This window comes from Silurus meridionalis, chromosome 1 (assembly GCF_014805685.1).
Source record: "Silurus meridionalis isolate SWU-2019-XX chromosome 1, ASM1480568v1, whole genome shotgun sequence".
NCBI lineage: Eukaryota > Metazoa > Chordata > Actinopteri > Siluriformes > Siluridae > Silurus > Silurus meridionalis.
This window is the reverse complement of record NC_060884.1, coordinates 33025571-33048618: the sequence shown is the minus strand read 5'-3', so window position 1 is coordinate 33048618 and position 23048 is coordinate 33025571. Positions and strand designations below refer to the sequence as shown.

Below are 23048 nucleotides of genomic sequence, written 5' to 3'. Positions count from 1 at the left end.
AACGTCTGAGTTCTGTGTGTTATTTCGAGAGTAAACAGACGTCTGGAGTGTTCTCTATCATGAAACATCCTGCTCAGTCACCGCACCAAAACCCTACTGAACTGCTCTGGGATGAACAAGAAACCTCCAACGAGTGAAGAACATCTCTGGAGAGTTTCTCAAAATATTTCAGCTGAACGTTTGGAGAAATGAATTGTCCGGATGCTGAGAGTGTGTGAAGATGTTCTTCACGCTAATGGAGGATTTTTCACTGAAAATAAAGTGGAACATCTGGATATTTATAGATTTGTTTGGTGAAAGGAAACAAAAAAGGAACATGCATGTGTTTTTGAAAAAAAAGATATTTTTGTATATCAGATATAATATCTAGAAACCGGTTTGATACAATTCTAGATGCAATGAATTCGATGAAACACTGGTCAGTATTCCAACATGTTCAATACATTTGTGTTTGATACAAGAAACGTAAAGAATCGTCACATATCGTCTTCATATATTGTATTTGTTCGGATTTATTTCATGTTTCTTGGTGTGAAACTGCAATAAAAGAACACTGGTTTATTAGACCTTATTTTCAAAGACATTTGTTCACTAAGTCAAGCGCTAAAAGTACTGGGACACCCAACTCGGCCATTCTTGTGGTTTTTGTCCAAACTGTTACCACAGATTCGGAGGCACACAATCGTATCGTACGTCTTCAGATGCGTTTAATTGCGTGAAAATTTCTCTTGAACTAGGACCCCCAAAACCTGCAGAAATCCAGCTCCATGAAGATCTGCTTTACACGGTTTGGAGTGGAAGATCTCCTGCTCTAGAGCTCTGATCTCCAACCCAATTGGGACGAATGTGAACGCTGACTGCACCACAGGCCATCTCATGTTCTCACCTCCATCAGTATCTGACACCCTTGTGGCTGAATGAATCTCCACAAGATTTGGTGGAACATCTTCCCAGAAGAGTGGAGTTTTTAATAAGGGCATGTTGTGACTAAACGTGGATTGTTCAAAAAGAAGCACAAACCAATCTTATGGTCAGGTGTCCACACAATGTGTACATTAGACCATATTTGAGAACAGAATCCGGGTTTTTTTGTTTCTACCTGATTTGTGCCACTTATTGGATTCTTTTTTTTTTTTGGAAAGATGTGAAAAATAAAACCATGTGCTCTTTTGTTTGCTCGTGTTGTTTCTGGCATTGATGTAAAAATGATGGAAAACAGTCTTACAACTGGTTTCGTACTCAAAAAGTACTGGTTTATGGTCATCGGCCACCTTTAACATACATTTGACATGCAGCACAATCATAATTCCTGCACATCGGGAAAGAAAAAAAAATACACAACATGTGTGTGAGAGCTGGGGCAGAGGTCAAACTAAACCTAGACACAAGGCTCTACCGAGAATATAAAATTAGTTCTACTTTCTCCAAACACACACACACGACTTAGCATCTATGATATCATATAACTGTGTTTCACACCCTCTGAGTTAAAAAGTTCACGTTTTTCGGTTACAAACTGCTCGTTTATATATTTTTTTTCCCATAAAACTGATCTATTTGTTCGATAAGAATTTTTTTTTGTATTTTATACGACAGATATGGCATCTAAACTGAAAGACGACATTGTAAACTATGCCATAAACTGCATACTTTCTTTTTCGAATGATTACCACGTTGTATATCATATCGTATTTTTCCAATATCATATTTCATACTTTTTTTTTTGTTTTTGTTTCCTGCTTCCTGGAAAAAAAAGTTTTAAATAAAATGTAAATGTACATCAGAGAAAAAAAAAAATTTTTAAACAGACAAAAGCAAAAGCATGGGGGCGCGTCATGTGATGCATGGTGAAAACGTTATCCTGTACAACTCATCAGAACGAAAAAATAATGAAATCCAATCGAATCCGAGGAGAGGAAATACACGATCTACGTATAAACCTGAAGACATTACAGTGGAACAAAACCGAACACGAGTTTTCATTAAAAACAAAACAAAAATAAAAAAAACAATAAAAAATCCATCTCAGTAAACGTAAAATCAGGTTGTTGGATAGAAATCAGGATCCATCAGGATCGTCCGTAAGGGAAATCAAATCAAACGCTACTCACGTGTGCATACTGTCATGTAAATTGGTTGAACATTGGTTAAAATTCGACATAGTGCATTCGACTGATTTTATACATACATTATATTCACATTATGCATTTAAATACATCTCACATTGGTTTGATTTCCGCAGGCTGTGGCTCCCAGAAGCAACACAATAATATACTCGATGTAAAAAAAAAATGTTTAATATTTTATATATATATATATATATATATATATATATATATATATATATATATATATATATACACAGACAAAAGTATTGGGACACCTGACTACCACCCATATGGAGGCACACAATTGTATATGAAGTTTTTAGGTGTTGTAGCACAAAGCCATCACCATGAGGATCTGCTTTACATGAGTCGGAGTGGAAGATCTCCTGCTATAGAGCTCCAACCCTATTGAACGTGATGAATGTGAGCACTGACTACACACCCAGACCTCTGCACCACATCTCACCTACATCAGTACCTGACTTTACTAACGCTTTTATGGCTAAATGAGTACAAATCTCCACAAAACCTAGTGGAACATCTTCCCAGAAGAGTGGAGCTCATTATAAGAGCAAATGGGGACTGAATGTAGCACATACCAATCCTATGCTCAGGTGTCCACATACTTTTGTACTAAATATATATATATATATATATATATATATATATATATATATATATATATATATATATATATATGTGTGTGTGTGTGTGTGTGTGTGTGTGTGTGTGTGTGTGTGTGTGGTTTGAAGAAAAAAAAAAACACGTGAAATATTATATAATTCAGGAAATCAAGAAATATTCGCCTCAGAATCGGAATCTGAATACACACGATTCGTTCCTCGTACTATTGAGAGAAAGCAAATCAAAGATTTCGAGAAATCTTATTTTCTTTTTGCGCTAAGTTTGATTTTTCCTAGCATTTATTTCTAGAAAGACATATTTCAAGCTTAGAAACACTATCTAGAAATCGGTTTGATTCGTGAGCATTCGGAACAACAGCTGACCAGCGTCAGTGAAAAGCGAATCAAATCAAAACGAATGGAGTCGAGTGTTCGGGTGTCGATTATTAAACAAATAGAGCAAGTTCATGTTATAATATTATTGTATATAAAGGGTTGCATGTAGGTAGCATTGGTAAAATTATACATAATAAAGTTAAAAGTAAATAAAATCATGAAAACGACGGATATTTGAAAATATTTTAGTTAACTGAATTCTTGTTTTTTATATATATATATATATATATAAAAAAACAAATGGTATTAATATGTAAACTAAATTAAATAAAAATATACTAAATTAATTTAAAACAAAAAAGAGAGAAATTGTTTTTATTTTTTAAAAATTGATTTTTTTAACCTTGGTATTTCACGTTCAATTTATCATGGCAGAGTTTTCACACATTAGCGACAATGTGCTAAAAATCACAGAATTATGGCTGTCGATTTGGTCCACGCCTTTTTGTTCGGGGGAAATGCTGAAAGATTCGGCGGCGTTCGCTTTCAGCATCCCGTCAAAACCTTTCCCTTCTCCGAGCGTTCTGATTGTTCTGATTGTGCGAAAACCGGAGTGTTTTTAAATTAGCCAGGCTAAACATTATGACCTGAAAGGGCTACGGAGGAGTGTGTGTGTGAGTGTTAGTGTGTGTGTATAAAGTGTGTGTACATTCGAGAGCGCTCTGATGATGGTGACACACTTCAGGTCGTCCTCTCAGAAACACAACAACACACACTTTTACTCCGCCCCTCCACGACCCTGTTCCGATCGACTCCCTCGTCCCCCACCCCCACCCCCCTCCTTCACAACCACATGGCTAACTCGCTAGCTTTTGAAAAGAGCACAATGGTGCTGATTTACAAAGTGGGCAATCAGGAAAACTAAAATCAAATAGAAAAACAAAAAGGAAAAGGAGATGGGAGAGAGAGAGAGAGAGAGAGAGAGAGAGAGAGAGAGAGAAAGAAGGGCAGAGAAAGGAGAGAGAGAAAAAAGAAATGTAAACCGTACATATTTACATGATGAGAAATTCCACAGAACATAAAAATCACCGTACTGATTCAAATATCTCTTTTTTTTTCAGGAAAAAAACAACAACCAACCAACCAACCAACCAAACAACCAAAAATAAAGCAAACCGCGTTGCCAGATCGGATCCAGAAATGAGTCGTGTGAATGGTTCAGTCCAGTTCAGTGCGTATGGCTGTAGGTAGCGCTAGTAAACACAGAGCAGAGAGCTGAGAGCCAAAACCAGGAACCCGCAAGCCAGCAGAGCTTCTCCTCCTCCATTGGCCCCGTACTGAGCTGTGTTAGTGGCTGTGAATGAAAACACACACACACACACACACACACACACACACACACATGTTACTCCTAGCAGTCATCCTGGATCTAAAGCACTTTTGTTATTATAAAACTGTTATAACATGTCATAACAATGTAACACATGTACAGTAAAGTCTTATAAATCTTTTTTGGCAGGTTATAAAGCTTTTAAAGGAATTCTAACACTTCAAAGTGTCATAACGTGACATCAAGCTGTTCTTTTACAAGCTGTTCTTTTACAAGCTGTTCTTTTATATATGTTCTTTTACAAGCTGCTCTTTTACATCTGTTCTTTTACATCTATTCTTTTATACAGCTGTTTTTTTACAAGCTGTTCCTTTACCAGCTGTTCTTTACAAGCTGCTCTTTTACATCTGTTCTTTTACAAGCTGTTCCTTTACATCTATTCTTTTATACAGCTGTTCTTTTACAAGCTGTTCCTTTACAAGCTGTTCTTTTACACCTGTTCTTTTACACCTATTCTTTTATACAGCTGTTCTTTTACATCTGAGCAGGTGGCAAAACCTAATGACACTTAGATTTGGTTAGATTTAACACTTTTTGTCATTGTGCACAAGTCAAAAGACCATGAAATGCATTTAGCATCTAACCAGAAGTGCAAATAAAATAGAAAATATATATCTATCAGTGATATCAAAATATATACAGTGGTGTCAAAAAGGATTTCCTGATTTTTTATTTTTTTTGAATGTATGTCACCATTTAATGTTTCAGATCATCAAACTAATTACATAACAAACTACATTTTTAAACCAGCAAAGAAGATTTTACTGACCCTGATGGCCCACCACTGTATATATATATATATATATATATATATATATATATATATATATATATACACACGTGTATATGCATGCATAGTATATTATATTCTAAAAATAGGCCAGAAGAGAAGAAGCACTGAGTGAAATCAGCTCAGTGCAAATGGTAGATATATACAGAGTTTGTGCAGAGAAATGAGGTCAAAATATCCAGTGACTATCAGGTGACTATACAGAGATCACATAGTAATTATACTGCAATGTGCAAAGAAGCGAATAGACAACGAGGCAGGGCAAGTAGCATAGCAGTGTAAATGACAAGAGACAACCAGAGTGCAAACAGCATGAATATTATACATTACAGTCTGTTTTTTTTTTTTTTTTGGTTTAAATGTGGGAGAGTTCATAGCAGGGTAATAATGTTAACCTACACCTGATTGTCACATGACTCAGGTGTACTACAAAATGAAATAATTACATTTAAAAGCTCATAAATAATAAAAAAGCCTATAAAAAGCTGACAAAGCTGAAAATGTGGCTATTTTTCATGTCTCTTTCAACTGCCTTTATTAACAAGTTATTCCTTTCTAACAGACATAAACAATCATAATGCCTTATTCCAACAGATATAACTATAAAATATAATATACAAAATATTATAGAAAGTTCATTTTCTAAATAATGAGGACAAGTTGGCAAAACACCAGGGTCAAGTGACATAAGGGCGACTTTTAATTTTTTTACTTGTATGTTACTGTACTGATGTGCTCTATGTAGGTGCTACGCAGCCTTATAGACACTTTTTTAAGTAAAGGGTTACCTGTGTACCTGGAGGAACAGCACATGGCAGAGAAATGAGAGAGAATACTATATATATCGTTGATGTGCAACAGTGTTCATAAGGCTACATAACACCTACATAAGCTCTTTACTGACATGCATCAACAAGAAAACTCAGAAATCCCTATTACAGCAAGCCCTGGCTGACATTGCATAAGGTTGTAATAATGCTTTCCAAGTTCTATTGCAGTGGATTCGTAGCTTAGTCACTTGACCCGTGGGATAATAATCTTATGCCACATGACTTAAGTCAAGTGATGCCTCCATGGGTTACAATCTTATGCGACATGACTTAAGCCAACTGATGCATCCATGGGTTATAAACTTATGCCATATTACCTAAGTCAGTTCGTCCCTCCATGGGTTATAATCTTATGTCACATGACTTAAATCAGTAATGCCTCATGGCATAAAGCCTTTATCCAGCAAGCATCAATGCTCATAAAGGTTTTTTTTTAAGATGAGATATAGCTGACACAACAGCACATTTGAGTAATGCTACATAAGGTTGTTATAACGCTTACAAGACCACTTGATTTCATAGCTCAGTGACTTTACACGTGTCGCACGTCACTTGACTTAAGTGAGCTGATGCCTCCTGGAGTAAGGCTTTTAGAGTTATTCAGAGTGACATCAGGTGTCACGAAGGGCTTATGCAGGTGTTATAATCACACATGATACACTTTGCCTATTTAACTGAACGAATAGAGTATACGAACATGTGGTTTGTACAGGAGCAATTACATCTTATTTTCTCTCTCTCTCACACGCACACACACACACACACACACACACACACACACACACACACACACACACACACACACAATAGAGAAAACTCGGCAGGGATTTTCCCAGTGCAGTGCGACTCGAGTGTAAGCGCTGGCAAGAGATTTTTCATCCAAGCAGGTGTGTGAGTCTACAGGCATTTATCTACATAGCATTGTTAATGACAGCCACTGGCCTGGCTAAGGAGATTAATGCTGAGTGTGCTCTCACACACACACACACACACACACACACACACACACACACACCCTGGCCTGAGTGTATGCTAATGAAATGGGGTCTCTCCTAAAATGCGATCAGTCTTATACATTCATACAAACGATTATGAATCGGAGATCCGAGCGCAATCCGTGAATGGGTTCGAATTTTTCTTTCCGTCTTTCGGCACTAGCGAGAAGCACAATTTCAGGAAAAAAAAAATAAATGAAATGAAAAGATTTTTTGTTTGATTTAAAACTGCACCTTTAATTTCCACTTCACAGCCACACGGCTTTTTCGAGCTCCACCGTGATGGGGATAAATTACACCAGCTCTTTTACTCAGCGGCCGGAATGGACCTAGGACATGGACACCGATGCGGACGCGGAGAGAGCAGCAGAAACGAGGCCGGAAAATGAAGCAAATTGGGATGATGTAAGGAAGACGCATGGTCAGGTTGGAGAAGAGAGGCAGAGAGGTAGAAAGAGGAGAGGAAATGGCCCTGTGGGCTGCGCCTTCCCTCGGCCTCTATCCACAGCGCCGGATAATGACACACTTTTTTTTTTTTTTTTTTGCTCGGCAGTAGGAGTAAAGCTCGTCACCATGGAAACAGCTCACATCCTGCGCTGGCCTCTTTGCTGGAGTTAGAGGAACGAGCGAGGAGCCACCCGAAGACCTTCGCCGAACTCTCGAGCATCTGCTGATGGTAAAGAAGCTTCATCCGACTTCAGCATAATTTTTTACGGGTCCAGCTGGAATCGTCACGAGTTTCCAATTCTGGGGGTCACGCCAGGAACAGAGCCTTTTTTATTTTTATCTGAGGAGTAATTAAAGGAAAGCGGGAATATTACCTGCTCGGTGGCAGTGTGACTGTCGGAGGCTTGTTTAATATCCCACCGGGCCAAAGTCGGTCCCTGTTGTTTTGACGGTGCAGGTTGTTACTGCGCTTGCTGTTTTAATTAACTTCAACCCTCCCTACACACACACACACACACACACACACACACACACACACACACACACACGCAAATCTCCTGATTACTCTTCCCTGTATTTACAGTCATACAGAAGATTACAGTGACGGCTGCAATGCTCCAGGGTTCAGCCTCCTGTACACCAACCCACTGCTGACAGAAAAAACACACTGCGTCATGCTGTTACAGGAAAAAAGTGTCCTCGAGGGGTTAATCCCTCCTATACCGCAGTAACTTACCCCCCCAAAAAATAATGATCTCATTCATACAACTGAGCAGTTGAGGTTTAAGGGCCTTTCTCAAGGGCCTAGCAATGGCAGCTTAGTGGTGGTGGGATTTAAACTCACGACCTTCTGATAAGAAGCCAAAACCATAAACACAGGGCTACTGTCCAAAGAGTTCTGCTGGAGACTCCTTCCACAAATGTTGAACGTCAACCAGATTGACAATCACGCACTTTCTGACCCGCTTACTTAAAGTTGCCATGGAAACCATAACATACCAGAGCGAGTCGACAATCAACACCACCTGACCAATCCGAATAAAAAAATTATCACGCTAAGATTATACTAAACATAGTACAAGACTTCCATTTATGAATATGCATTCGTATGCAAACATAGACCCGCCCCTATATCCGCCTTCCATCCAAACTGCTTACTTCGGTTTGGAGTCTCGTTTCCTATATAACGTCACCATAGTAACCACTGTTTTGTTCATATTGCTAGACTTTTTCTGTGTCTCTACTGTAACTTTCATGTCTGGGCAGCTCATTGTCAACCTTTTTTTCATTTGCATATCATTTGCATACTAACTCTGATTGGTCCAGCGCTGTGGAACATCACAGGTTCAGAATTCGGACAGCGAGCTAACGCATTGAACAGCTTTCGATTCGACAGCATTTTGCTTCCGGTTGGGTCCGCATCACCCGCGTCTCTGTTGTCCGTCTCAATCGTCCATTCTTGCGAATTTTTCTTCGTGAATCAATCAATCAATCAATCAATCAATCAATCAATCAATCAATCAGTGTGGTAGTTTCCCCGGGGCGTGATTCTTCCGCCTTTGCATTATTTTTTATTTATTTATTTATTTATTTATTTATTTATTTATTTATTTATTTATTATGATTTCAAATGTAGCACAATACTTCAAACAAAACATATTTAGATGAAAGTAAAATTACAGATTTTTAAAAACTACTTTATATAGAAATAGTTACTGCTTAGAAAAAGCTCTGTCATCGTTTAGACGTCATTTTGTCATCAGGTGCCTTTGCATTTTTAATGCTGTACATTTAAATATTCATCTGCTTATGGCAATTTGCATAATTGCTACTATTTGAACTTCTGGTAGATGCTAATCTGCATTTCATTGCTGTGTACCTGTACTGTCTGTCTGTCTGTCTGTCTGTCTGTCTGTCTGTCTGTCTATCTATCTATCTATCTATCTATCTATCTATCTATCTATCTATCTATCTATCTATCTATCTTTTATGGAGTTTTATGAAGCGAACATCGTCGGATGTCTAGGGAATGACATCGCGAGCTAGCCCCGCCCCCTTTCCGGATCGATTTAACGCATTAATACGAACACTATACATTTGAACAGGTTGTTCGATTCGACCCGCGTTGCAATCTTGCGAAGCCGTATTTCCGCACTGACCCACACACAGCATACAAATAGCCCCATTTCACACTAAAGTGCATCAGCTGTAATTTGGGATGATGACTGCAGAGGTGCGGAAGCGAGAGACAAAAGTACGAGCTGCACAGAACTTTCTTTTTTCCCGCACGAGGATGGAATTAGTCCCTCTCTTGTTTCCGTACGTCAGTTGTGGTTGATTTAGCGAACCACTTAAAACTCTTTCTGCAGGTTGGGTTTGGTGAATAAAACGGAGCAGGATGAAACGTAGGGGTCAACAGCCCCGTTAATCAAAACGCGTTTTTAATCCCACAATTCCCTCCGACCGGCACAGAAACTCAGACTAAGCTGCTTAATGAATTCGGCTCTCCAGTTCCAGGCTTCCCGGCTTTCTGAGAGTCAACTGACTGCCTCCTGAAATACAAACACACCGAGATACTCAGCCTGGGTTTCACGAATACGAATTATATACAGATGCAAAACCACAAATATATACACTATACTTTGTTTGGTCAAAATTATTGGGACACCGGTCATTTCCACCCAAACATAATTGCATCAGACGTCTTTGGCCGCATTCGATAGCATGAAATTTTCCCTTACTTAAACTAGGAGATCCCAAAACCTGTTCCAGCATGACTCCATGGGCTGGAGGGAGTGGAAGATCTCCAGCTATAAAGCTCTAGAGAATGTAAACGTTGACTGCACCCCAGGCCTCCTCACCTACACCTACATCAGTACCTGCCTTTACTGACAGCCTCCTTGAATGAACACAAATCTTCACAAAATCTTGTGGAACATCTTCTTATGTTATTAGTTATTATAACAGAAAACTACATTGGAATGCGATGCTCAAACAAACATACCAATCTCACAGTCAGGTGTCCACAAACTTTTGCCTGTATACTGTAAGTGCACCCTGGTCCTCACTTGTCAGTGTAGAATCTATTCGTACATTTTTCCCATACGCATTCAATTGAATGTGGCGCCCCTCAGCTGCAGTGGTTGAGATGCGCTATTGCAAGGCTTTTTTCTAAGCGTTAAATTGTTACTTCAGATCAACTTACTTTAGACCATAAGACTGATGAATTATGTTCGTTTTTTGTTTGTTTGTTTTTTCACATTTGAAAGCTTGAAGCTGAATTTTAACGTGAGGCACACATTCACGTTTCCTGTAAAATGCGCACGTCACCCCGAATGTACCGTCTGTATAACTCTTTTTTTTTTTTTGCTTTAAGTTATATACTGTACCCAGAAGCTGCTCACTCGGCAGTAAAACCCATTCTAAATCTGAAGGTCCCGTAACACGGAAATGGAAAACGCTAAAACGATGGAAGTTTCCTGGAATGCACATTAAATGCATTTTCCTGAAGTCTACTCACAAAAAAAACCCTGCTCCCATTCTGCTAGTGATTCCTCCATTAAAAACTTCTCTAAGACTGGAGCATTTACGTATTTATACTTAATATAATATATATAGGAAGTGTTTTTTTGAGTTAAAAGCTCGAAAAAATATTAGCAAAGGAGCTGATCGATAAAAAAATAAATAATAATAATAAATAAATCAATAGTGTACATATTCATTATAATTTTTAAAACTATAATTAAAATGATTTTATCTATCTTAGACAAGTAACTGGAGAAACTCTACAAGTCGTTGATGATGTTTGGAAGAGTTTTGATGATAATTAAATATTAGTGTTTAAGAGCTGCTCCATGATATAGATAATATAGATATAGTATAGATATAGATATAGAATCACACACATATATATATATATATATATATATATATATATAATATACATCTTAATGCAACACATTCATTGTTAGTATTAAACTATAAAAAGTATAAAAATCATTAATTACCTGAACAATAAGTTTTATTGTAGTCTGACTTTTCTGCCATCTGCTACACATTTTCCCTTAATATATATCTTAATATGTATATTAATGTATATTTTCTAAATTATCTTTACTTTACAGTCAGCAACTGCAACCGAACAAATTCCTTATGAGATCAAATAAAGTATTCTGATTCGGATTTCTATTATTATCATACTAATTATTATTATTATTTTAATTAATCAATATTAAATTGTCTACTGGAATTATTAAACATAATTTCGTTTTACAATTTTGTTTTTTTCTTATTAGTCCCAGACAATCAGCTACAATCAAATCAGCTTGTAAATAAAAAAAATAAATATAAAATAAAATAAATAAAGCAATAAATAAACAAGTAATATATATTATGTATTCTTTTTATGTATTTAATTAAGTAAATAAATAATTTAATGATGTATTTATTTACATTTATGAAATTATAATTTATATAAAATAATGTTTACTCATAAGTAACATACTCATCATTATTATTATTATTATTATTATTATTATTATTATTATTATTATTATATACAATTATAATTGTATACAAACATAATTCGATTGATTTGATTGACATGATATTTTTAGAAATTGCTTTTATAATTATTTGAAGCTGATTTGACATCCATCCAAATCAAATCAGTTTGTAGCTGTAAACAAACAAACAAACAAACAAATAAATATGTAGACAACGTGGGAACCAACAGAAAGGTTTTACTGTGACCTCTTTTATTATGACACCAGGATTATCTGGTTATATCCCTCAGCCCTGCTGGCAAACCCATTCTATTACTTATAGTGTGATTCAGCAGAGATTAAAAAAAAAAAAAAAAAAAAAAAAAAAAAATAAATAAATAAATAATACTTCATTAAATCGTATTAAATGTTGAATCAGTTTGGTTAGACAGATAATTTATATTAAATTAATAAAAAAACATAATAAAATCAATTAATTAATAATAATAATAATAACAATAATAATTATTATAATAATTATTATTATTTTATTTTTAATTATTATCATTATTTTTTAATATAATATATATTTTTTGGTTCCTCACTCAGCGCCATCACTAATATCTTTTAGGGAGCTTTTACCTCCTGCTTGTGAAAAATAAATCCTAGCGAGTAACTGAGTACCGTAAACCAATAAACCATTATGATTTGAAGGCTTTGAAGCTGCAGGAGATGCATATTAACGATGCTCCTGACTGAGTGCTAATTCTTTTAGCTGCTTGAAGCCGAAAAGAAAGTTAGGCTAATGTTACATGACTTTTTTTTTCTTTTAATCTTTCACTCAACTGCCTTCATCTACCTCTTCCTCATCCTGAGCCTGTTCCTCCTCCCATCGTTTCTAAGCGGGGTGATGTCCATCTACCTCTCTGTCACGGTAACATGCTGACGTCTGTTCGCACGTGAGCTCTGCGATAATTTCACGGGAATTATATTCGCCGCTGTGTCGGTTTTCCAGGGAATTGAACTCTGGCTTGTGCTGAACCTCTTCCACCTCAATTTCAGCCAAATTCCAGCCAATTCAAGTGTGAAGCTTTTTTTATGATGTATCATCAGTTCTTACTTTTCCACACTCGAGCCAATAACCAAACTGGCGCCTGACCATAAGATTGGTATTCTTTTGAGCAATCCCATTGAACACTTACTTTTCATTTGCTCTTATAATATGCACCATTTTTTTGGGAAGATGTTCCACTAGATTTTTGTGGAGATTTGCTGAGATTTACAAGGAAATAGTTCCTCAGCCACAAAGGCAGGAACTGATGGAGGTGAGGTGAGGAGGACTGGGGTGCCATCGGTGTTCACTCCAAGCCATGAGGGAACAGATAATAACCTCAACAATGATGGAACTGTGATGAATAGATATCTCCCAAACACATGTCCCGGGTTCCACTAGGCATTCTAGCGATACTCCATGCCCCAAACTGACCCCAAATCTCTTTAATACACCATTTGTGTCTAAATTTGGACGTAATCGGTTCTCCTGATGGAGGCCCCCCGGAGACCGGTTCCTGGGTGCTCTCTGAGAGCAGTTAAATGTCCTTGACCATCAATCTGAAGCCTATTATTCCCTGGATAGGACCAAAAACTCAACCCTGAGATCCGAACTCAACTCAAAAACTCAAAAACAACTCAAATCCACATTTAAAGATTTTCTTTCCGACTATCACATGCCCACAAATCCTCCCCTGAGACCCGATCCTCTACTCCAGAGTGGCACCAACAATAAGAAAGCTGTTATTTTAGCCTTGTTTTAACCCGAGCACCGAGCGGGTCTCTGTCATTATCGTGTTAAGTGCACTTTATGAAGTGGAGGGATCTGAGTCATGAATAACACCTGCAATCTTTTTTTTTTTTTTTTTTTGCTCCGTCGCCTTTTTCTGTGACTGCGCTGTCACTTTCAGAGGATCAAAAATGAAAAGATAATCCCAATATGTTTATGAATCGGTCGTGAAAAATTCCAAAATATTTTTTTTTACAAGCACTCAACAACAAATTCGCTATCACTTGAAGCAGTTTAGCGATCTACATGTAAATCTGCGATTCAGAACACTTTATTCACACCTGACTGCAGGACCACACGGGTTCAAAACGGTACGTTTAGTACAGCGCCAATAGAGAGGATCGTTTTTTTTTTTGTGTGAAAATCTTACACTTGCTAGCAGGTGCTACTGAAGATACGAGAGCTCAAAAGATCCCGGATTTGTGGATGCTAATGCTTTCCAAAGGAGTGGAAATTATATTTGCACTTTTACAGCAAAACCCCTGGTGACAAAGCAGAAATCTGGAGCTGATAACTGAGGAAAAACTCTCAAAGGAGTCATCAGGTAGCTCTTAAATGGGGGCGTGGCCTAATCATTATTTTTCACCCCAATCAACAGTTGGAGGTACATACGGTATTAACGTTACCGAGTAAGAGATCGATGAACTCGTCATGCTAATCAAATCAGCGCTAACTGAGCATAGATGCATCCTACATTTTTTTAAAACCATTTCACAAACGATCGCACATGAAAAGGTTTGATTAAAGCTGTAAAGAGCTCAAAGATTTAATTCAGTGAAGAGGAAAGTCATAAACGATAAAAATCCACTATGTGATGCAGTAAATACTGCTAGCAAAAGTGCCATCATCATGCTCAAAGAGAGGGATGGACTGAGTGGGATGGAGAGATGGTTGGAGTGAGTGGAATAGAAATAGAGAGATGGGGTGAGTGGGAAGGAGAGAGGGATGAAATGAGTGGGAAGGAGAGAGGGATGGAGTGATTGGGATGGAGAAAGTGAGATAGAGAGAGAGGGATGGAGTGAGTGGGATTGAAAGAGAGGGATGGAGTGAGTAAGATAGAGAGAGATGAAGTGAGTGGGATGGAGAGAAAGGGATGGAGTGAGTAAGATGAAGAGAGATGGAGTAAGTGGGATGGAGAGAGAGGAATAGAGTGAGTGAGATGGAGTTAGTGAGATGATGAGAGAGGATGGAGTGAGTGGGATGGAAAAAGAGGGATGGAGTGAGTAAGATAGAGAGGGATGGAGTGAGTGGGATGGAGAGAAGGGATGGAGTGAGTAAGATGAAGAGAGAGGATAGAGTGAGTGAGATGGAGTGAGTGAGATGGTGAGAGAGGGATGGAGTGAGTGGAATGGAGAGTGAGGATAGAGTGACTGAGGGTTGGAGAAAGTGAGGGATAGAGTGAGTAAGAGATGGAGAGAGAGGATGGAGTAAGTGAGGGATGGAGAGAGAGGATGTAGGGAGTGAGGGATGGAGAGAGATGGATGGAGTGAGTGAGGATAGAGAGAGGATGGAGAGAGAGGATGGAGTGAGTGAAGGATGGAGTAAGTGAGGGATGGAGTAGGTGAGATGGAGAGAGAGGGATAGAGGGAGTGAGATGGACTGAGTGGGATGGAGAGTAAGGGATGGAGTAAGTGAGAGAGAGAGAGAGGGATGGACTGAGTGGGATGGAAAGAGAGAGGATGGAGTGAGTGGGATGAAGAGAGAGAGATCGACTGACTGGAAAGATGAGAGCAGGTTAATATAGAGGTGGATCTGAAGAGAAGATCTAGAAGGTTCCTCAGCATCCAGCATGGTTTCACTTCTCCTACATTGTACAGCCAAATGTTTGTGGACACCTGAGCATAAGATCTCATTCAAAATGTAGTTCCAATGTGCTGTTAGAAGAACCTTCACTGTTCTGGAAAAGTTTTGTCAAGCAGCAGCTTCTCAGCTTTATCACGCTGTACTGTGTGTTTACACCAACCAAAGAATGAAATTATTCCCATTACCTAAAGCTCTGTGTAACATTCCCAGCATCAGGAACGTTCTAACAGGTTCTAAGATTCCAAGGGTTCTTCCAAGAAAACTCAATTTTGTAAAGTTCTGCATGAAACCAATTCTAAATCCTTCGACTAAGATTCTTTGTAGAACCTTTTCTGCGTCAATACGGAAATTCAATAGATGTACTTTTTACTCCACTTTATTTCACAGTTTTTCTCAGTGGCTTTGGAGCGTTTCTCAGATCAGAAATGAAATTCTTAAAACTACTTCTTTAATCTCCACATCATTGAGTCACTCGTGCTCATCATAAGAACATTTCTAGTTGTTTTGATCAAATTGCGAACGCTTTTGTACATTCATTTAATGGATTGTGTACGAGTGTCTGCTGTTTCCAACATTATCAGTTGTTTATGTTCATGTTGATCAAAAAATATTATACTGATTTCAGCTAAATAGTTTTAACCCCCAAAACATCTCAGCATCAGTTCATTGTGTGAGTCATTCAATGATCAATGAATCTGTCACTTAAATTTTCCATTAAACTTGTTTTTTATGGAAATTTGTTGAAATGATGAATTGTGCAGATGAATCTTGAATGTCACTAATGAAGGCGAGTGAACACTTCAGATCAACCAATAATCAACTCGTTCTCTAAAACAGGTCAAAGGTGAATCTTGTGAACCTTCAATTGGCGACAGAACAAATGATAGTTTGAACATGAATAAAAAATGCAATCGAATGAATACATTTGTGCCGTTTAAATTCATAGAACAAGAACTTCAGCTCCGAAACACCGAAACCGCACACCGTCACACTGAACATTGTTACATTGTTGATCTAAAGCGATTTACTTTTATTTGATTTCTCCATTGAATAGTAACGTTTCTGCTACTTTCCTACTTTGTCTGTTTTTTGTTCGATCTTTGTTTCCTTTTTTTGGCGTCTCGAAGAGGATGTCGTGTTGACGGTTAACGCAGTGTTAATGCAGGTGTACAATTTAAATTTGGAAATAAAAAATCACAAATCAACTGTTTTTGGCTTTTCGTTAACACGTGTCTTGGCTGTTGAGAACTGGTGCTTTAAGTCTACGAGTCGAAATAAATTGTTCAAATCAGATACTCGAAGACTTTTTCTCAAATCATATTGGAATTGGTGACTTTAACTAGTAATGGAAGACGTTTTGCAGGAAAGTGTTTACACTTTTCCTCAAGAAGGACTTTCAGGTCCAATTTTACACCTCTGGCTGCTTTCGAACTGAACCTAGAACCTTCTCCAGAGATAAAAACTTTAGGCTTTATACAGGAATATATAATACTTTGAGTGTGAAGCTTCCATGTGGAGCACTGTGGAAGAAGGAACCGTCTTAGGAACCTTTTTCTCTGAGCGTCTTTGTATAGGAAGGTAAATGTGGGGTTGGTGAAGGGGTTCAAATATGGAAAATCTCTCTCACACACACACATCTACTTCCTTTTATTTAGCATGACTCTCTCTGCAGGAATGGCAGAACCATATAATCAGAAGAACACTCATAGCTACTCATAGTTCCATACGGATGTGTCAGGTTTAGGAACCTGCCCTCTACGCATTGACCTGCATGTTCTCCACATTCTTTGCAGAAGATATTTCAAGCACAGAATTTCTAAATAAATCCCCAGTTCCGCTGATTTGATCAGCTTTAGTTTTAGAACCGAGTTCTAAACCAGCAGTGCCATTTCTCCTCCCCTCCCTTCCCGGTGTGTTATTTCCGTCAACCGGAGACAGCTGAAGAACTTTTTCAGAGATCACGAACCAGGGCGAGAACCCATCACCTCCAAAGACAACAATATTAAAGCTTCCTGTTTGGGTTCTCATCCAAGTTCCGGCACAAAATTGAACGATAATACCACCAAGCGCTGTTGGCAGGATCTTCACCGAGGCTATATTTGAAACAATAACCGTCTCCCAAAGTGAGGATTAGGTCTCAGAAGCAATTAGAAAAGGCCCTGAAGCACGGAAAAAGGAGAACGATTGTTTAAAGAACACTTCAGGAAGAACAGATCACATTTCCAAAAATATCTGATAGGAATAAAAAGACATTTGAAGACTAAAGTCTTTAGCAACTTAAAGGATCACTTGGTGCCTTTCATAAATGGTTCTCAGGTGCCTTCAATCATAATGAACCATAAAGAACCTACTTTTTATTTGATGTTACAAATTTACTAAAGGTAGAACCACGTCTAAATGAAGAACCTTTAGAAACTGGAAGAAAAACGTATTTGGCCCTACAGAGCATGTGGAACGTTTGGAAACAATGTGTCAAAAGAACATCATACATTCACATAATATTAATTCCATTTTTTTCTGTTAGATATTAATGAATAAAAAGGTCCTGGAAATGTATATACAATTAAATGTAAGATAGATAGATAGATAGATAGATAGATAGATAGATAGATAGATAGATAGATAGATAGATAGATAGATAGATAGATAGATAGACAGACAGACAGACAGACAGGCAGACAGGCAGGCAGGCAGGCAGGCAGGCAGGCAGGCAGGCAGGCAGGCAGATAGATAGATAGATAGACAGACAGACAGACAGACAGACATGTAAATAGTTAGTTGAAACTCCTAATGTTCTCAGAAATCTTCGTCCATCCTGCATATTCATGTTGAATTTCCTGAGTGAATAATCCCTGTTTTACATCAGACTCTAAAGGAAAAACTCCCCCTGTCCCACTCCCTTCATCTCGCTCGCCCTCATTAGCGCTGCCCTTCTCGCTAGCATTTCCGCAATCTAGCTACATCACATAGCCGCTAATTAACGTGTCAAAACAAAATAACATCTTCTCTCCAGTGCGTCGCTTAGACCCCGTCCTCTCGCCCTATCAGAAGAAATTTCAAATCCACGCAGACAAAAACACTCACAAATGTGTCAAATCCAGAAATCAGCAGCAGAAGAAGAAATAGGTGAAACACGCGCTAAGAAAACCTTCCCGCTAATGACTCGATCTCTCATGACCTCTCATACAGCTTTAGATTTGCGGGGAATATAAAGAGCACTTAAGGAAGATCAGAGTCCGGTAGCGGGTTCTCGTCTCCATGGTTACGCAATCTGTTTAAAGCTGGCGCATACGTTTTAATAGTGCTACGTTTTAGTGCTACGATCACTAATTACACAGTTACAGAGGAAAGATGCTAATGAGTGTCTGGGATCAGCCTGAACTCAACATTCAGCTCATTACACACATTATTCACCTCTTTCTTATCCCTACATCCTCTACCACTCACCCCTTCCATCCTCTACCACTTATTCCTCCATTCTCTACCACTCATTTATCTATCCTTTACCACTCACCCCTCCATCCTCTACCACTTATCCCTCCACCCTCTACCACTCATCCCTCCACCCTCTACCACTTATCCCTCCACCCTCTACCACTCATCCCTCCACCCTCTACCACTCATCCCTCCACCCTCTACCACTTATCCCTCCACCCTCTACCACTCACCCTCCACCCTCTACCACTCACCCTCCACCCTCTACCACTTATCTCTCCATCCTCTACCACTCATTTCTCTATCCTCTACCACTCATCTCTTCATCCTCTACCACTCATCTCTCCATCCTCTACCACTCATCCCTCCATCCTCTACCACTCATCTTCCAATCCTCTACCACTCATCACCCAATCCTCTACCACTCATTTCTCCATCCTCTACCACTCATCCCTTCATCCCCTACCACTTATTTCTCCATCCTCTTTCACTCACCCCTCCATCCCCTACCACTCATCACTCCATCCTCTACCACTCACCCCTCCATCCTCTACCACTCATTCCTCCATCCTCTACCACTGCTCAACTAATCCTTCCATCCCCTACCACTCATCCCTCCACCTTTTATCACAACTCCACTCCTCCCTCCATCCTCTACCACTGCTTCACTCATCCATTAATCCTCTATTATTGCTCCACTCATCTCTCCATCCTCTACCACTCATCCCCCCATCCTCTACCACTCATTTCTCCATCCTTTACCACTCATCCTCCCATCCTCTACCACTCATCCCTCCATCTTCATTTCTAGCTAATCCAATAAATGTAGCTACACTTGACCAGCATGGCCCAATGTGATATTTATGAGCTAATCTAATGAATACAGCATTAGTTTTTCCACAACATCAAATAGAGGAAAAGTAAGAAATTTAGTTTATATAAAAGTTTTTATAAAAATTAAAACCCATAATAAAGCGTGTAGATGCTGAGGTATAAACAGGACGCCTGCCTCGGCATGACTCCTTCCCGATCTAAATACAAGCAAGAAGGTAAATAAATTTCTACAGGAAGTCAGACAGAGCGGAGACGAAGGAAATCAGCCCAAATGCCAGACTCCATGTTTCTGTGGATTGCTGTTAAATGAATCGAGTTTCTCCTGGCAACGGCAAAAAAAAAAAAAAAAAAAAACACCCAAAAGTGATTCAGTTTTCCGGCTACTTTAGCTCGACTCACAGAAATGAGAGTTTCATGCAAGCTCTCTGTGAGACGTGCGATTCATCTCTGGAATAAACCCGCATCAATCACCCAAATGTCAACAAACAAAGCAAAGGACACACGATCAAAAACTAATCTCAGGGCAGACGTGCACAAGTGAGAGAACGGAAGGACGGCAGAGTGAAGAGATCTGTGAAAGAAAAACATTTTAATGCTGTACACACTCTCTCTCACACACACACAGGAGTACACAAACATGCATATACACATACACGTATATTAGGTGAAGTGTAAGTGGTGGATCCGTGTTTATGACCTTGGACTTCAGGAGGTCATAAGTTCATGAAGTTGTGCTTGTATTGCTTAGGCCTTCTAAGGTGTCCATTTGATGTTGTGTGTTCATGGTTATGGATTCGATTGTTTGCACAATTTGATAGAACTGATACAAGCAACTGTATCCATCTCCATGTCCATATGATTAACTGTTTGATAAAATCATATGAACATTGAGTGGAGAGATGTGTGGAGAACTGCTAGAGAATTGGTGGTAGTGGACGAAGGGATGAGTGTTGATGGGGTAGATGATGAAGGGATGATTTTAAATCTAACAGCAAGAAAAAAAAGCACAACAGCACCTGTGCTTCTTGAAAAGTCAAGAAGACTGATCTGTTCCCAGGGATTCTAACACGTTTTTACAGCAGGATCCTCACTTTATGGTATTGAGGCTCCACTGCGTTAGAAAACCTCCTGATGCATCACTGGCACCAAACTACCTCCTATTGAGCACCTTCACAACAGCAGATCTATCTATCTATCTATCTATCTATCTATCTATCTATCTATCTATCTATCTATCTATCTATCTATCTATCTATCTATCTATCTATCTATCTATCTATCTATCTATCTAAAAGATGAAGGGATGAGTGGCAGGATGAGTGGAGCAGTAGTAGAGGATATAAGAATGAGGGTAACATAGATATGATGCAGGAATGAGTAAAGCTTTGGTAGAGGATGGAAGGATGTGTGAAGGGATGAGTGGAGCAGTGGTAGAGGATGAAGAGATGAGAGGAGCAATAGTAAAATATGGAGGAATGAGTGGAGCAGTGGTAGAGGATGAAGGGATGAGTGGAAGGATAAATGGAGTGGTGGTAGAGGGTGAAGGGATAAATGGAGAAGTGTTAGAGGATGGAGGGATGAGTGGAGCAGTAGTAGAGGATGAAGGGATGAATAGAGGGATAAGTGGAGTGTTGGTAAAGGTAGGAAACACCAATCGAATCCCGCTGGATGTTTCACTTTAGAGGGACTTATATATTAATATAAAAAGCTTTTGTTATACAAAAGGAAGAAACACCAATCAGAGTACAGAATTAAGCAGCACTTTGAACTAATTTATTCATGATTATCAACATTAGTAGCGTTCATGCTAGCAGCAGGATAACGTTTTAAAAAGACGACTTCAATGCTGAACGTTAGAAAAGCTAGTAGCCACAATGAGGAAATTCCCCAACTGCATGAATCTGTTTAAATAAGAGGATCACTGTAAGCCTTCAGGAGTTTATCATCAGAAAGATAAATATATACTGTGAAATGTTTCTTTTTCTGGAAAGTCACAATTTTATCAAAAATGAAAAGAAAGTAAAGACGTCTCGGAATAGAGGGCACAGCGAGACGCATTAGCATGCCCTGGGTGTTTAGCAGTGTCTTTCCGGCAGGGTTTAGAAGTTCAGAGCCGGGAGGTGCACGCCCCTTCCACCCTCCGCACAACATCTTCCTTAATCATCGCCTCCCCCATGCCGAGAGCAAACGAGGAGCTCGAGGAGGCTTTGTAAAGAGCAAAGCGTCACCGGCGGAGCATCAGAGGAGATCCGGCATTGGAAGATGTTCCGCCTGCGGGAGCGTCCTGCAGGGCATGCCTCTTCATTTCAAATCATTTACAGCACAGAGGAGGTGAGACCCAGGAGGAGGTGAGATTAAAGAGATGATTAGACAATTGGTATGTGAGAGGAAGGAGGAGAGGAATCACGGAGATGGGTTAAAAAAAAAACTGGTTAAAAAAGGTTTAAAAAAAAAGATAAATATAATAAAGATATAAAAAAAGAGACAGAAGACACCTCAAACTGGAAAAAAGGGTAATTGAACAAAAGAAGGTGTAAAATAGAATAGAAAAGACCGGACTGGACAAAGACCCAAAATATGAAACCCCAGAAAGAAGCAACCCCACACTGAACAAAATAAAAATCCAAGAAGAAATGGAAGAAGCCCCAGAATGGATAACAGAAGATGCAGAATGGATGAAAGAAGCACCAGACTAGAGGAGACCCCACACAAGTGAGAAAAATAGTATTCTATCAGAATAAACGAAAAAAGCCCCAGACTGGAGGGTAAAAACCCTTCACACTAAACAGATAAAGCCCTAGAAGAGATCAAATAAATCTGGCTGGCCATAAGGAGCTGCAGAAAGGCAAAAAGAAGTCCCAGACTGGAGAAGAGGAAACCCCCACACTAGAAAGAAAAAGTCCCAGAATAGATAGAAGATGTCCCAGACTGGAGGGAAGGAAACCCCCACACTAGAAAGAAAAAGTCCCATAATAGATAGAAGAAGCCCCAGACTAGAGTAGAGGAAACCCCCACACTAGAAAGAAAAAGTCCCAGAATAGATAGAAATAGCACCAGACTGGAAGAGAGAAAACCCCCACACTAGACAGAAAAATCCCCAGAATAGATAGAAGCCCCAGAATAGACAGAAGAA

At 38.9% G+C, this 23048-nt stretch overlaps 1 protein-coding gene across 1 annotated transcript in view; it reads right to left on the bottom strand.

Annotated features, from left to right (window-relative positions):
- Positions 1-2822: 2822 nt before the first annotated feature.
- negr1 (neuronal growth regulator 1) overlaps positions 2823-23048 on the bottom strand; it is a 173901-nt gene continuing 153675 nt past the window's right edge. Inside the window, exon 7 of the mRNA XM_046856899.1 lies at positions 2823-4421. Within this exon, the coding sequence (XP_046712855.1) occupies positions 4321-4421 (101 nt within the window). The 3' untranslated portion in view covers positions 2823-4320. The remainder of the gene's footprint in view (positions 4422-23048) is intronic.